Genomic DNA, 17,376 nt, shown 5'->3' on the forward strand with positions numbered 1-17,376 from the left:
CAAAGCTGGGGCCGAGAGACGGAAGCTATTTTTCAATCTCAAGGCCATCAGACTGTTAAACAGCAGTCACTAATACAGAGAGGCTGCTGCCTACATACAGACTCAAATCATTGGCCACTTTTAATAAATAGATCACTAGTCACTTTAAATAATGCCACTTTAACAATGTTTACATATCTTGCAGTATACGAGATGAGTAATGTATCTTATATTATCTATTGTTTCTTGCCTATGCCGCTCGGCCATCACTTTAATTTGTGTATATTAGGTAGTAGTTGTGGAATTGTTAGATATTACTGCACTGTCAGAACTAGAAGCACAAGCATTTCGCTACACTCGCAATAACATCTGCTAACCATGTCTTTGTGACCAATAAAATTTGATATTCATTATATAAATGGGCCCGTTTGATTTTGTCTGGCTTGCCGCTCCAAATAAAGTGGAATATTCTTTGGTGATTTTTACACAAATAGACAGATGTTGTCCTTTGCATGGTAGCAAGATCTTATCTAATTTGTCTAACTTTCTGTTAACATGTTTTGTATTGCGTTCTTTCTTTCGGGATATGAATACCGATTGTCGTTCACTGTCGGACCATTTTATTGGTAAACTATACGGTAATGTAAAAGTTGAATTTTTTAGCGATCCAATACATAATGTTGTGCATTTATCATAATTCAGTTTTAATCCAGAGTGTCTGTGCATGGATCCAAATTGCAGATTTAAAAGAAAACAACATGAATCGTCAACGTACTAAGTTAAGCCCCGGATTTCTAGCCCCTTCATATTATTGTTGGATCTGACTTTTAATAGTTAGCTTTTCGTTAGCCATAAATAGTTATCTTTTAATACGAAAACTAGTTTTTTGGGGGGGACATTCAGGTAGGTCCCTCCCAGTTCTGTTTGCTTCTTAAACGGTTTGATCAGGCTGTTGATTGTGGAATGTTGGACCCACTCTTCAATGGCTGTGCGAATTTGCTGGATATTGGTGGGAACCGGAACACGTTGTCCCAAACTTGCTCAATGGGTGACATGCCTGGTGAGTATGCAGGCGATGCATTTTCAGCTTCCAGGAATTATGTACAGATCCTTGCGACATGAGGCTGCGCAGTTTCATGCGGAAACATGTGACGGCAGCAGATGAATGGCACGACAATGGCCCTCAAGATCTCATCACAGTATCTATGTGCATTAAAATGGCTATCAATAAAATTGTTCGTTGTCCGTAGGTTATGCCTGCCTATACCATAACCCCACCGCCACCATGGGGCACTCTGTTCACAACATTGACATCAGCAAACCGCTCGCCCACACAACGCATACACGCTGTAGGCCATCTCCCCGGTACAGTTGAAACCGGGATTCATCCGTGAAGAGCACACTTCTCCAGTGTGGCAGTGAGCATTGGCCAACTGAAGTCAGTTACGTTGACGAACTGCAGTCAGGTCAAGACCCTGGTGAGGACAAAGAGCATGCAGATGAGCTTCCATGTGCATATGGAACATTTCTGGGATATTTTAGCTTGTGAAACATGGGACAAACACTTTTTACATGTTGTGTTTTTAATTTTTGTACAGCGTAATAAAAAACATTTGCTACTGATATTCATAAACGTATAGAAGGAAAAAAAGTCCAGTTTAAAAATATATATTTTCACTGCCCCCTTTGAATACCACATATCACACAGTGTATTCGGAAAGTATTCAGACCCCTTGACTTTTTCCACATTTTGTTACGTTACAGCCTTATTCTAAAATTGATTGATAAAAAAAAAATACATCTACACAATACCCCGTAATGACAAAGCAAAAACAGGCTGTAATCTCTGCCAGAGGTGCTTCAGCAAAGTACTGAGTAAAGGGTCTGAATGCCTTTTTGTAAATGTGATTTTAAATATGTATATATTTTTTTACCATTTGCTAAAAATTCTAAACCTGATTTTTAATTTGTCATTATACAATCAATTTTAGAATAGGGCTGTAACTTAAATATTGTGGGAAAAGTTAAGAGGTCTGAATACTTTCCGTTCGCGTGTTGCGTTAATATTTCCCTTCACTGGAACTAAGGGGCCTAGACCGAACCATGAAAAAGAGCCCCAGACCATTTTTTATTTTATTTTTGGAAACGGACACATGAAAGAATCCCTGCTTTGGGGAAATGCCAGTTTTAACTAATTAAACAAAGAATATAATCTACATGATCAGTCTCTGTGTAAAATAAAGTGGTTAATGTGAACCTAACTCGCAGCAAAAAAATAATAAAGCAATCCAATGTTATTTGTTGCCTAAACTTCACTGCAAATGACACTCAAGTCTTGAGAAAAAACAATACACTAATATTGCAGTTTGCCATGACAGCATTTATAATAGAATGCTTGTGACCACACACACACTGCCTATATCTAAATATTGCACTTGTGAAAAAACAAACATCTTAAAGTAGAAATAGAATGAAACGGACATTATATTTTTACTCTATTTTAGTGGTCACTATAGGAGACGATAAAAGACAGTACTGTGCAGCTGTCTTCATCAACCTGTCCAAGGCTTTCGACTCACCGTATTCTTATCAGCAGACTCAACAGCCTTGGTTTCTCTGACTTCCTCGCCTGGTTCACTAACTACTTCTCAGATAGAGCTCAGTGTGTCAAATCGGAGGGCCTGTTGTCCGGACCTCTGGCAGTCTCTATGGGGGTGCCACAGGGTTCAATTCTTGGGCCGACTCTTTTCTCTGTATATATTAATGATGTCGCTCTTGCTGCGGGTGATTCTTTGCTCCACCTCTACGCAGACGACACCATTCTGTATACATCTGGCCCTTCTTTGGACACTGTGTTAACAAATCTCCAAACGTGCTTTAATGCCATACAACACTCATTCCGTGGCTTCCAACTGCTCTTAAATGCTAGTAAAACGAAATGCATGCTCTTCAACCGATCGCTGCCCGAACCTGCCCGCCCGACTAGCATCACTATTCTGGACGGTTCCGACTTAGAATATGTGGACAACTATAAATACCTAGGTGTATGTCTAGACTATAAACTCTCCTTCCAGACTCACATTAAGCATCTCCAATCCAAAGTTATATCTAGAATCGGCTTCCTATTTCGCAACAAAGCCGCCTTCACTCATGCTGCCAAACTTACCCTCGTAAAACTGACTATCCTACCGATCCTTGACGTCGGTGATGTAATTTACAAATTAGCCTCCAACACTCTACTCAGACTGCATCCAATTTGCTATCACAGTGCCATCCGTTTTGTCACCAAAGCCCCATATACTACCCACCACTGGGACCTGTATGCTCTCGTTGGCTGGCCATACCCACTGGCTCTAGGTCATCTATAAGTCTTTGCTAGGTATAGCTCTGCCTTCTCAGCTCACTGGTCACCATAGCAATACCCACCCGTAGCACACGTTCCAGCAGGTATATTTCACTGGTCATCCCCAAAGCCAACACCTTTTGGCCGCCTTTCCTTCCAGTTTTCTGCAGCCAATGACTGGAACGAATTGCAAAAATCACTGAAGTTGGAGACTTATCTCCCTCACTAACTTTAAGCGTCAGCTGTTAGAGCAGCATACCAATCGCTGCAGCTGTACACAGCCCATCTATAAATAGCCCATCCAACCAACTACTTATCTCATCCTCGTTTTTGTTTTTCTGCTCTTTTGCACACAAGTATTTCTACTTGCACATCCTCATCTGCACATATCACTCCAGTGTAAATTGTAATTACTTCACCACTATTGGCTTATTTATTGCCTTACCCCCTTACTTCATTTGCACACACTGTGTATACAGATTTATTTTATTGTGTTATTGACTGTACGTTTGTTTATCCCATGTGTAACGCTGTCATTGATTTGCCGCTTTGCTTTATCTTTATCCCATGTGTAACGCTGTCGTTGATTTGCCGCTTTGCTTTATCTTTATCCCATGTGTAACGCTGTCGTTGATTTGCCGCTTTGCTTTATCTTGGCCAGTTCGCAGTTGTAAATGAGAACTTGTTCTCAACTGGCCTACATGGTTAAATAAAGGTGAAAAAAATAAACGTCAATCAAGTGCACACATGTAGCCTTGCGCAAAAATAATGTTCACGGCGTTAAAAAAATGTATAATCCTCCTTACTCACGTGTTAGTCAAATTCAACACAACAAAAACAACGTATTTGAGCTACACTGAACATTATTACGTTGTGCACTTTCTGCCTGTGGACATCGATTCTACAATGTGACACCAGTGCATGATACCCTTTGTTGGCATAATTGATCTCTTTCAGGCAGAGAGTAGACCTGCCATACCCCTTTTTTTAAGGAAAGGGGGGAAACATTAGTTCAGATAGTACTCTAGTTAGTTTGAACATTTTACACAGATTGCCATGGTCCAGTAAGCAACTAACGCGCTGTAACTTGAGGAACGGCAGGGAGTCGTATACCAGTTAATACTAATGCAAATGGTTAGTTATGGTCTGGTTACTAACGTTAGCTCATCTGATGTTGTAACGTTATTAGCTAGCTAATTTTCACCGCATAAACTCAATTATTTTATCAGTTCAGTTGGCTAATGTTGCTCAACATTTCTCTGGCTAGCTAATGGAGAATTTGATCCAGCTACTGTAGCAAGATGCTTAACAATACATTTACATTTAAGTCATTTAGCAGACGCTCTTATCCAGAGCGACTTACAAATTGGTGCATTCACCTTATGATATCCAGTGGAACAACCACTTTACAATAGAGCATCTAACTCTTTTAAGGGGGGGGGGGTTAGAAGGATTACTTTATCCTATCCTAGGTATTCCTTAAAGAGGTGGAGTTTCAGGTGTCTCCGGAAGGTGGTGATTGACTCCGCTGACCTGGCGTCGTGAGGGAGTTTGTTCCACCATTGGGGTGCCAGAGCAGCTAACAGTTTTGACTGGGCTGAGCGGGAACTGTACTTCCTCAGAGGTAGGGAGGCGAGCAGGCCAGAGGTGGATGAACGCAGTGCCCTTGTTTGGGTGTAGGGCCTGATCAGAGCCTGAAGGTACGGAGGTTCCACCACACTTCCTCCCTCACCTCAAACTTTCCAAATACCAGTTTTTCGGTTACTCATGAAGTACGCTTCATCACCTTCTCCGTTGTCAGGATCTACACGAATCACGTAGGTCACCAAATTTGGATTCAAAACAGCAAATTTTGCCAAAAGGTGACTAGTTTGCTTCCCTGGTTATTCCTCCACCAAACTTTACAGTTGGCACTATTCATTCGGGCAGGTAGCGTTGCCCTGGCCTCTGCCAAACCCACATTCGTCCACTGGACTGCCAGATGGTGATGCGTGTTTAAATCACTCCAGAGAACGCGTTTCTACTGTTCCAGAGTCCAGTGGCGGACAACTTTACACCACTCCAGTCGACACCACCATGCGCAATGCAAGCGATCTTATGCTTGTGTGCAGCTGCTCGGCCACAGAAACCCATTTCATCTAGCTCCTGAAGAACAGTTCTTGTGCCGACAATTCTTCTGGAGGCAGTTTGGAATTCAGTAGTGAGTGTTGCATTTTTACGCGCTGTGCGCCTCAGTACTCGGCAGTCCCGTTCTGTGAGCTTTTGTGGCCTACTACTTCACGGCTGAGCCGTTGTTGCTCCTGGACATTTCCACTTCACAATAATACATAGCACTTACAGTTGACCGGGGCAGCTCCAGTAGGGTAGAAATGTTACAAATTGACTCGTTGGAAAGGTGGCATCCTATGATGGCGCCACGTTGAAAGTCACTGAACTCTTCAGGAAGGCCATTCTACTGCCAATGTTTGTAAGGAGATTGCCTTACTGTGTGCTCAATTTTATATACCTGTCAGCAACAAATGTGGCTGAAATAGAGGAGTCCACAAATTGAAGGGCTATCCACATTTGTTTTTTTATTTCCTGCCACGCAATGTTTGTTTATCTATTTATATATATATATATATATATATATATATATATATATATATATATATATATATACACAGCAAAAAAAGGAACATCCTCTCACTGTCAACTGTGTTTATTTTCAGCAGACTTAACATGTGTAAATATTTGTATGAACATAAGATTCAACAACTGAGACAAACTGAACAAGTTCCACAGACATGTGGCTAACAGAAATTGAATAATGTGTCCCTGAACAAAGGGGGGGTCAAAAGTAAGTCAGTATCTGGTGTGGCCACTAGTTGCATTAAGTAATGCAGTGCATTTCCTCCTTATGGACTGCACCAGATTTGCCAGTTCTTTGCTGTGAGATGTTACCCCACTCTCCCACCAAGGCACCTGCAAGTTCCCGGATATTTCTGGGGGGAATGGCCCTAGCCCTCACCCTCTGATCCAACAGGTCCCAGATGTGCTCAATTGGATTGAGATCCGGGCTCTTCACTGGCCATGGCAGAACACTAACATTCCTATATTGCAGGAAAACACGCACAGAACGAGCAGTATGGCTGGTGGCATTGTCATGCTGGAGGGTCATGTCAGGATGAGCCTGCAGGAAGGGTAACACATCGAGGAGGATGTCTTCCCTGTAACGCACAGCGTTGAGCTTGCCTGCAATGACAGCAAGCTCAGTCCGATGATGCTGTGACACACCGCCCCAGACCATGATGGACCCTCCACCTCCAAATCGATCCCGCTCCAGAGTACAGGCCTCGTGTAACGCTCATTCCTTTGACGATAAACGCAAATCCGACCATCACCCCTGGTGAGACAAAACCGCGACTCGTCAGTGAAGAGCACTTTTTGCCAGTCCTGTCTGGTCCAGCGACGGTGGGTTTGTGCCCATAAGTGACGTTGTTGCCGGTGACATCTGGTGAGGACCTGCCTTACAACAGGCCTACAAGCCAATAAGTCCAGCCTCTGTTCGCAATAGGCTGAGAGTCTGAGCACTGATGGAGAGATTGCGAGTTCCTGGTGTAACAGAATGGCAACTTGTTGCGATGTTCGGATGTACTGATCCTGTGCAGGTGTTCCACGTGGTCTGCCACTGCGAGGACAATCAGCTGTCCTGTCTCCCTGTAAGCGCTGTCTTAGGCATCTCTCAGTACGGACATGGGTGTTTATTGCCCTGGCCACATCTGCAGTCCTCATACCTCCTTGCAGCATGCCTAAGGCACATCCACACAGATGAGCAGGGACCCTGGGTATCTTTCTTTTGATGTTTTTCAGAGTCAGTAGAAAGCCCTCTTAGTGTCCTAATTTTCATAATTGTGACCTTAATTGCCTACCGTCTGTAAGCTGTTAGTGTCTTAACGACCGTTCCACAGGTGCATGTTCATTAATTGTTGATGGTTCATTGACCAAGCATGGGAAACAGTGTAATCCCTTTACAATGAAGATCTGTGAAGTTATTTTGATTTTTTTGGGGGGGATGGGTTCTTTGAAAGACATGGTCCTGAAAAAGGGATGTTCATTTTTTTGCATCCCATTCTGTCTGTCTGTTCAAAAGTTTGGGGTCACTTAGCTTTTCTTTCAAAAACAAGGACATTTCAAATTTTCTTTTTGGGCCATTTTTAAAATAACATAGAATTGATCAAAAATACAGTGTAGACATTGTTAATGTTGAAAATGACTATTGTAGCCTGAAACGTCAGAATTGTAATGGAATATCTACATATGCGACAGAGGCCCATTATCAGCAACCATCACTCCTATGTTCCAATGTCATGTTGTTAGCTAATCCAAGTTTATCATTTTAAGAGACTAATTGATCATTAGAAAACCCTTCTGCAATTATGTTAGCACAGCTGAAAACGGTTGTGCTGATTTTAAAGAAGCAATACAACTGGCCTTCTTTAGACTAGTTGAGTATCTGGAGCATCAGCATTTGTGGGATTAATATGGGAAACCTTTTAATTATATTTGCTGACAAGTTGCAGTCAAATTTTGGCACCAGTAGATTAGCTTTGTAAACCACACCCCTCTGCAACCACACCTTCTGCGATGTTGGTTACAAGGCGGTACGTATTTATATTGGGTAAGAGAATAAGATGTTACCATTGGTGTATTCAAATTTAGATTTTGATAATCACAATCCCCCTAAATAATCCTGCCTTCTGAATTCAAGTGTTTGACATGGAGAAGTTGACCAATAACTTTATGATCAAACTTTATCAATGTACCAGCAGCACTCATTTTTCATGATCTGATTTCATTCAAATATCACGAAAATAATTATTTTTGACTGTGCAGGACCTTCTAAGTGAACATGGTGTATGAGTAACTCATCATGTACCGGCGTCTCTTCTTCTCCTCCACAGGGCCAGGGCTCAGACAGTGACGATTCCCAGGACTCCTCAGACAGTGGAGCCTCTGCCCAGAAGACCAGAGAGATACTGGCAAGACGGCCCTCCTACAGGTAGCCGCCACCGCGCTGTTGTATCAAACACCATCTTAACCTGTCCATGTAGTGGTGGAAAGAAGTGTGTGCAGACTGCAGAGGTCAATGCTGGTGATAGACTGGGATATTGGTGGCGCTCAAGTCACCTTTTCACCTAGTTTAACACCTGATTTGTGACCCCACCACCTTCTCTTTTTGGTGTTATGTTCAAACATTTTAAATGTTACTTTTTACAGTAGGTAAAAGTACAGACTCAGAGCTTCAAAATGGTATATCATACAGTGCATTCAGAAAGAATTCAGACCCTTTTTTTTCCACATTTTGTTACCTTGTAGCCTTCTTCTAAAATAAATTTAATAAATATTTATCCTCAATCTACACACAATACCCAATGACAAAGCGAAAACAGTTTTGGGGGAAATGTTTGCAAATGTATAAAAAAATCAAAACAGTAATTGGTGGAGAAGAGCCTTGGTCAGCTCTAGAGTTCCTATGTGGCGATGGGAGAATGGTGGTGGCAGCATCATGCTGTGGGGATGTTTTTCAGGGGCAGGGACTGGAAGACTATTCCGGATCATGGCAAAGATGAACGGAGGAAAGTACAGAGAGATCCTTGATGTAAACCTGCTCCAGAGCGCTCAGGACCTCAGTCTGGGGTGAAGGTTCACCTTCCAACAGGACAATGACCCTAAGCACACAGCCAAGACAACGCAGGAGTGGCTTCAGGACAAGTCTCTGAATGTCCTTGAGTGGCCCAGCCAGAGCCCGGACTTGAACGGTCTAACATCTTTGGAGAGACCTGAAAATAGCATATTTCTGTCCTGTGCTTTGGAGCAGGACATGTAATGCCCATAGCCTTTTCAGATGCATGTATGGGGGATGGTTGCACATCTCTGGGAGGAAGGACATCAACGTTGCACAGCAGCTGAAACCTGGTCCCAGTTGAGTGAAAGCTCCTTGGCTGCAACAACACCAGGCTCCAGACAATTGAAGCTGTAATGGAAGAAAGCAGACAAAAATAGACATCACACGCCAGCAATAACATTCCTTGACCCGAAGTTCAAGCAATAAGCTCAAAGTACAAAGACAAAATACCTGAAATGTTGGTTGTTCACCCTCGTTCATCTCCTTGTACTGGGGCGGAGAGCAGGTTTATGCTGAAAGACAAATTCCAGAAAAACAGGTTAATACACAAATTCATTCATCTCCTATATCTTTACCTGTTGAATGCTACAGCTGTACTAAAATGCCCTGTACACTCAACCTGCTTCCAGCCGAACAATTGCAATGGAGACACTACACGATAACTAAAGGGATTTAGGAAACGTTTAACTAGATAATTACCAGCTAGTTGAACATGCAAAAAAACAACCGAGGTCTATAATCCAATGCAGATGGCTAACTATTTAGCCATCATTTCATTGTGACTAGCTAGCCAACTTAGCATGTCCCTATCACTTAACATGGCGTTTGATTAGCATTCGCACCACAGTGGCTAATTTCAGTAGCTAGCTAGGTAAACATGACAAACTGACCAACATGACAAAGATTATAATTATGTCATGCATGGCTTAGCACATCAGCAATCAACATTAAGAGCAGAATGCAACTGGCCAGCTCAGCTAGCTAGCTGGCTGTAACTTTACCTGTATGCAATTGGATAGCTAGGTAGCTAACAACAAACAACTTTTTTGATACAGTTGAGACAGTGCATTGGAAAAGTATTCAGACCCCTTGACCTTTACCATATTTTTTTACGCTACAGCCTTATTCTGAAATTGCTGAGGATTTTTTAAATAATCAATCTACACACAATACCCCATAATGACAAAGCGAAAAACAGATTTTAGTCATTTTTGTAAATTTATTCCCCCCAAAACTTTAATTACATAAGTATTCAGACCCTTTGTTATGAGACTTGAAATGGAACTCCGGTGCGTCCTGTTTCCATTGATCATCCTTGAGATGTTTCTACAACTTGATTGGAGTCCACCTGTGGTAAATTCAATTGATTGGACATGATTTGGAAAGGCACACACCTGTCTACACAAGGTCCCACAGTTGACAGTGCATGTCAGAGCAAAAACCAAGCCATGAGGTCGAAGGAATTGTCTGTAGCCCCCCAAGACAGGATTTTGTCGAGGCACAGATCTGGGGAAGGGACTCTTCCTAGAGCTGGCCGCCCGGCCAAACTGAGCAATCGGGGGAGAAGGGCATTGTTCAGGGAGTTGACTGAGAACCCAATGTTCACTCTGTCAGAGCTCCAGAGTTCCTCTTTGGAGATGGGAGAACCTTCCAGAAGGACAACCATCTCTGCAGCACTCAACCAATCAGCCCTTTATGGTAGCGTGGCCAGGCGGAAGCCACTCCTCAGTAAAATGCTCATGACAGCCCGCTTGGAGGACTCTCAGACCATGAGAAACAAGATTCTCTGGTCTGATTGAAGTCTTTGGCCTGAATCCCGAGCGTTGTGTCTGGAGGAAACCTGGCACCATCCCCTGTGGTGGCAGCATCATACTTTAGGGATATTTGTCAGAGGCAGGGACTGGGAAACTTTTTTTCTAAACCTGTTTTCAGCTTTGTCATTATGGGGTGTTGTGTGTGTAGATGGAGGGGGGACAAATCAATTTTAGAATAAAGTTGTAATGTAACAAAATGTGGAAGAGGTCAAGGGGTCTGAATACTGTAGCTATCTTGGCTTTTTAACTGTAGACTTAACTGTGTATGGACTATGATGGCAGTCCTTCCAAATTTAAAGCTGCTAGCAGCAATGCCGGGGTTAAAGCTGTTGGCCCACTTTGCCACCATCAGGACCAATTTTAAAACATTTTTCTAGGATGAGCTACTGCTGTACTCCTACAATGATGCTAGAATGATATCTTTTAGATGTTTACTAGTGTTAGGTTCTTATTTTTCAGAGTAAATAACTCACGAACACTAGAGAAGCTTTAACCAAGTTTAATCTAATCAAATGTATTTATATAGCCCTTCTTACATCAGCTGATATCTCAAAGTGCTGTACAGAAATCCAGCCTAAAACCCCAAACAGCAAGCAATGCAGGGTGTAGAAGCACGGTGGCTAGGAAAAACTCCCTAGAAAGGACAAAACCTAGGAAGAAACCTAGAGAGGAACCAGGCTGAGGGGTGGCCAGTCCTCTTCTGGCTGTGCCGGGTGGAGATTATAACAGAACATGGCCAAGATGTTCATAAATGACCAGCATGGTCAAATAATAGTAATCACAGTGAACAGGTCAGGGTTCCATAGCCGCAGGCAGAACAGTTGAAACTGGAGCAGCAGCACGGCCAGGTGGACTGGGAACAACAAGGAGTCATCATGCCAGGTAGTCCTGAGGCATGGTCCTAGGGCTCAGGTCCTCAGAGAGAGAGAGAATTAGAGAGGGGGCATACTTAAATTCACACAGGACACCGGATAAGACAGGAGAAATACTCCAGATATAACAGACTGACCCTAGCCCCCCCGACACAAACTACTGCAGCATAAATACTGGAGGCTGAGACAGGAGGGGTCAGGAGACACTGTGGCCCCATCCGATGATACTCCCAGACAGGGCCAAACAGGCAGGATATAACCCCACCCACTTTGCCAAAGCACAGCCCCCACACCACTAGAGGGATATCTTCAACCACCAACTTACCATCCTGAGACAAGGTCGAGTATAGCCCACAAAGATCTCCGCCACGGCACAACCCAAGGGGGAACGCCAATCCAGACAGGAAGACCGCGTAAGTGACTCAACCCACTCAAGTGACGCACCCCTTATAGGGACATCATGGAAGAGCACCAGTAAGCCAGTGACTCAGCCCCTGTAATAGGGTTAGAGCCAGAGAATCCCAGTGGAGAGAGGGGAACTGGCCAGGCAGAGACAGCAAGGGCGGTTCGTTGCTCCAGTGCCTTTCCGTTCACCTTCACACTCCTGGGCCAGACTACACTCAATCATAGGACCTACTGAAGAGATGAGTCTTCAATAAAGACTTAAAGGTTGAGACCGAGTCTGCGTCTCTCACATGGTTAGGCAGACCATTCCATAAAAATTGAGCTTTATAGGAGAAAGCCCTATCTCCAGCTGTTTGCTTAGAAATTCTAGGGACAATTATGAGGCTTATGACCGTAGCGTACGTGTAGGTATGTACGGCAGGACAAAATCGTAAAGATAGATAGGAGCAAGCCCATGTAATGCTTTGTAGGTTAGCAGTAAAACCTTGAAATCAGCCCTTGCCTTAACAGGAAGCCAGTGTAGGGAGGCTAGCACTGGAGTAATATGATCAAATTTTGCGGTTCTAGTCAGGATTTTAGCAGTCGTATGTAGCACGAACTGAAGTTTATTTAGTGCTTTATCCGGGTAGCCGGAAAGTAGAGAATTGCAGTAGTCTAACCTAGAAGTAACAAAAGTATGGATTAATTTTTCTGCATAATTTTAATCATTCCCAAAGGTTCTGTACAGCTGTAATCAGACAGCAAAACATTTATTTATTCAGTTATATACATCCTACTTAAGACACTCCTCCTCCTTACAGTTTATGGCTCCACAGGAAACTAATAAAGAGGGTAACAGGATGACAAACCTTTTACTGCCTTAAGAGAATCTGTCCTCACCTCCTGACCTCAACACAGTCCTTCATCTAATCCACAGATGTTCATTGTTTTTCTTCAGAGAACCATTAACTTCTGACGTAACCCAGTCTCTTTCATTTCCTATCTCAATGATCAAAGTTTAGCCGATTCCAACACTAGTGAGCCACTTCTTCTCCATTCATTTTCCAATCTCATTACTTTGGTTCTGTAGCATTGTGTGTTTTAGTGTAAGGATTTCGGTAATGTATTATTGTATGAGTAATCTCCCGCTTCTTCACGGTGGTCTGTAGGAAGATCCTCAATGAGCTGTCTGCTGAGGAGGTGGCGTCACGGAATGAAGGAGAGGATGAAAACCCTGCTTCCTCTGGCATGACCACAGTGACAATGCCCAACACCCAGACAATCTACCAGACTAGTAGTGGCCAATACAGTAAGGGTTGCCCTACTACATAGCACTACAACAACCACACACCATCCTACCAGTGCATAATTATGACACCATAAATAGATTATACAGTTGGATATTGTTAGAATTGGAGGCACTTGTTGAGTAATGGATCATCAATAATGGGCTTCTACAGTTTTGTGAAAATATATCGCACCGCCGGGGACAGGGAGTGCAAACTGGCTCCCGAGGTGTGGTACTGTAAGCATGCACAAATCCCTCAACTTTTCACAGGCTTTCAACTCAGGCAGCCATGGGCAAGACCAGAAAAGTGAACCTTCACACAGTTGCAGTTTCTTTTATAAAAATGTATATATCGGAAAAAATGCAACAGATTTTTTTTTCTCTCTCATATCGGTGCCCGTCATACCTAGTAGTTACCATTGTCCCTAACTTCCTGTGTGTTTATTGTCTGTAGTTACCATTGCCTCTAATGGCGCCATCCAGCTGGCCAGCCCAGGGTCAGAGGGTCTCCAGGGGTTACAGACTCTCACCATGACCAACTCAGGCCAACAACAGGGCACCACCATCCTACAGTACGCTCAGACACCCGATGGACAGCAGATACTTGTGCCCAGCAACCAGGTGGTCGTACAGAGTGAGTATGGCTTCATGACTCACGGTAAGCGTTGAGACGATACCACAAGGAGAAGTACCCAGTAGTGCCTGCTAAACCCCCCCCCCCCCCCCCCATAATTGTCTTGTGTTGTCACTAAAGCTTCTCTGAAGGTGTGTAAATATCCACTGAACCCAGCTTGTGGTCCACATTGTAATTTGTTAAGATTTTGAAGAGGAGATGCTCTCATCTACTGTTTTAATTGGCCTCATCCCCCTCAGATGCAGGAGGAGAGATGCAGACGTACCAGATCCGCACGGCACCCACAGCGCAACAGACCGTAGTCATGACTTCCCCTGTAGGAATATCTGAACAAAAGAGTGGCGACCCCACCATGAAGAGAGAGATCCGCCTCGCCAAGAACAGGTGTGTGTGTGTATATAAAGATGTGTTGTGGCAGTGCACAGTTGGTCCCTTTGTCTGTTTGTGTGTGAACCAACTTCTCTGGTTGAAAAAGGCCTATGTGGCATCGATATTAGTCAAACATTTATTCCAGAACCAAAATGTACTAAAGTGTAAGTAGAATAATTTTGGTCATAAAGTCAGTATATTCCAAAAGTGATTTGTGTAACTGAAGATCTCTCAACTTACATGAGGGTTGGGTTTTGATTTCAAACCTGCCCACACAGGGCCGCTGCCTGGCACCGTAATCACGGCTGGCAGTAATCAAATCATCTGGATCACAGCTGCCTGGTGTGCTGTAGTGCACACTATCCAATCGCTCACCAGACTCAATCTACTACCCTGCCACTTATTTACAGACAGCCAAAGTAACCATTAGCGCCTCAGACTTGATTAGATAGCATTTGCGACAATGTCTTATATTGCTATGTTGAAAGAATGAGAGTTCTTTTATAAAAGGCTTTTTTCCCCCAACTAAAACTACTGAGTGGTGCGGTGGTCTGAAACACTACATCTCAGTGCAAGAGGTGTCACTGTAGTACCTGGTTCGAATCCAGGCTGCATCACATCCGGCCGTGGATTCGGAGTCCCATAGGGCGGTGCAAAATTGGCCCAGCGTCGACCGGGTTAGGCCGTCATTGTAAATAAGAATTTGTTCTTAACTGACCTAGTTTAAAAATATATATTTTTAAATCACATTTGTGAGCTAACGTTAGCCTCAGAAATTCAACTTTTATAAAAAATGGCAACATCTAGAAAGCAGGATGCTCGAAGCATGGAATTCCCTGACCAATCACGTACATGTTGCCATGCTGCTGCGTCACGTGGTTGCTAAGCCATGTGGTGTGGTGGCCTGTTTTGTTCCTAGTCGGTCACCATCCCAATCAACATTACTGCAAGGATATGATATAGTCAACATAAGACACCCACATCGAACCACACCACTAAGATTGAAATCTTGTTTTCCTTTAATGAGCAACAGAAAAACACATGGAGAATCGATGAGTTCAGTCGCTCTTTAAATGTAATCCTCTAAAGCAGTTTTCTGTGTTTCTCCCTGACAGGGAAGCTGCCCGTGAGTGTCGCAGGAAAAAGAAGCAATACGTCAAATGTCTGGAGAATCGTGTGGCGGTGCTGGAGAACCAGAACAAGACTCTCATTGAGGAACTCAAGACGTTAAAGGACCTGTACTGTGTCAAAACAGGATAACCAGGAGGAAGAGAAGCCAGCCAGCGAACAGGACATTTAACGGCAGTGAGCGGCTCAGCTCTGCCACATGAACAACGCGGGGTTAACCGGGAACACATTTCATTTCAAACCTGAAATCCTCCTCCTCCTCAGTTTGTGTTTTATACTCTTGTTTTAACATGTCATGAGTGGTGGCCATGGGAACTGTCCCATTTTTAGAAGACAATGAAAGGGTGTGAGAGGTTGACTGTTTTTCATTGTCTTTTTATTGAGCTAACGAATGGATTACTAACGCTTAAATTTGTGTATATTTTGTAAGCACACGGGAGGCGTGAATTGTGAGCTTTATCATTGACATTCAATTTCCAATTGTGTCCCCCTTTTCCAGAATCAACTCCTTATTTTCCTTGTGTAGCAGTAGGTTCAATTTGCTGTTTTTAACATCTATCAATTTGCGGCTGTATTGATTGTATGATGACTTCTATGACGTGATTTCATGTATTTTTTTTATGTGAACCAGCTATTTCCACCACCACCCCCATTCTTTCCCCCATGAGGAAATGTTACAAGTACCATTCCTTATCCTTGTCAAGAGGGATGTAAGGGGTATTAGATAAGATAACATTGTGTAAGGCGGACTTTGCTGTTACTAAGACAATCTATCAGGGAGAACACACAATGGCAGGGTAATATTTATTTTCTATTTCTGGAGAGGGGGAATGAGCGAATCAAACAAAAAGAGGGAAAGCATTGTCACTCATTCTGTAAGTAAATTGAAATAAATATTTTTCCAGTCTTTACATACATTGCTTACTGGGGATTTTTCTGTTACGTATTATACATTTTTGGGGGCTCAACATTCATTTGGGCTGTTCAGTGGTGGAAAAAAATACCCAGTTGTCATACTTCAGAAAAATTAAAGATGCCTTTTTTAATAGAAAATTACTCAAGTAAAATACTACTTGAGTAAAAGTATTTGGTTTTACATATACTTAAGTATCAAAAGTACATTTAATTGCTAAAATATACTAATGTATAAATCATTTCAAATTCCTTATATTAAGCAAATCAGACGGCACAATTTTTTATGGATATGCACGGGCACACTCAAACTCAAAACATTTACAAACGAAGCATTTGTGTTTAGTGAGTCCACCAGATCAGAGGCAGTAGGGATGATAATGGATGTTCTCTTGATAGGTATGTGAATTGGACCATTTTCCTGTCCTGCTAAGCATTAAAAATGTAAATAGTACTTTTGGGTGTTTGGGAAAATGGAGTAAAAATTACATTATTTTCTTTCGGAATGTAGTGAAGTAAAACTTGTCCTAAATAAAGTACAGATACCCAAAAAAACAACTTAAGTAAAAGTACTTTACACCACTGGTCCAGTCTCTCCCATTTAGTGACAAGTATTTGAGGTTTTCATTGGTATACGAGGACCTCTAATGGTCATTGATGCAGTTTCCCACCTAGCAATGTTTGTAGATCAAGAGCATGGAGTCATTGTCTAGGCCAGGTTCTGAAAGCGGTTGTCACTACTTTCCAAGGCAAACATTTTTTTAAACGTCTTTTGTAAATAAGGTGTTTTGTATGGATTGATGTACAATGTATTGAGATGTGTTGTATTTAAGTTTAGCCCCATATTACACTGCAGTAACTTTATAGTTAGCCTATGCCTCGTGTAGCCAATAGCCATGCTGCTAGCCAATGGACATGGTTATTTTGTACTATGAAGTACAAGGCAGGCTAGCTAGCTAATTTTGTAACATGCTTGTGCTTGGTT

The 17,376-nt window shown here is 42.7% G+C and overlaps 1 protein-coding gene across 6 annotated transcripts in view; it reads left to right on the forward strand.

Annotated features, from left to right (window-relative positions):
• Positions 1-16,394, forward strand: part of LOC139542896 (cyclic AMP-dependent transcription factor ATF-1-like) — a 28,111-nt gene extending 11,717 nt beyond the window's left edge. For 3 of the 6 annotated variants that reach the window (XM_071348877.1, XM_071348859.1, XM_071348885.1), the window contains exons 4-8: positions 8,266-8,363; positions 13,230-13,369; positions 13,803-14,006; positions 14,222-14,366; positions 15,467-16,394. In XM_071348877.1, the coding sequence (XP_071204978.1) occupies positions 8,266-8,363; positions 13,230-13,369; positions 13,803-14,006; positions 14,222-14,366; positions 15,467-15,611 (732 nt within the window). In that variant the 3' untranslated portion in view covers positions 15,612-16,394. The remainder of the gene's footprint in view (positions 1-8,265; positions 8,364-13,229; positions 13,370-13,802; positions 14,007-14,221; positions 14,367-15,466) is intronic. The other 3 variants (XM_071348894.1, XM_071348868.1, XM_071348901.1) reach the window with 1 other exon arrangement.
• Positions 16,395-17,376: the final 982 nt, after the last annotated feature.

This window comes from Salvelinus alpinus, chromosome 2, assembly GCF_045679555.1.
Source record: "Salvelinus alpinus chromosome 2, SLU_Salpinus.1, whole genome shotgun sequence".
NCBI classification, from domain to species: domain Eukaryota; kingdom Metazoa; phylum Chordata; class Actinopteri; order Salmoniformes; family Salmonidae; genus Salvelinus; species Salvelinus alpinus.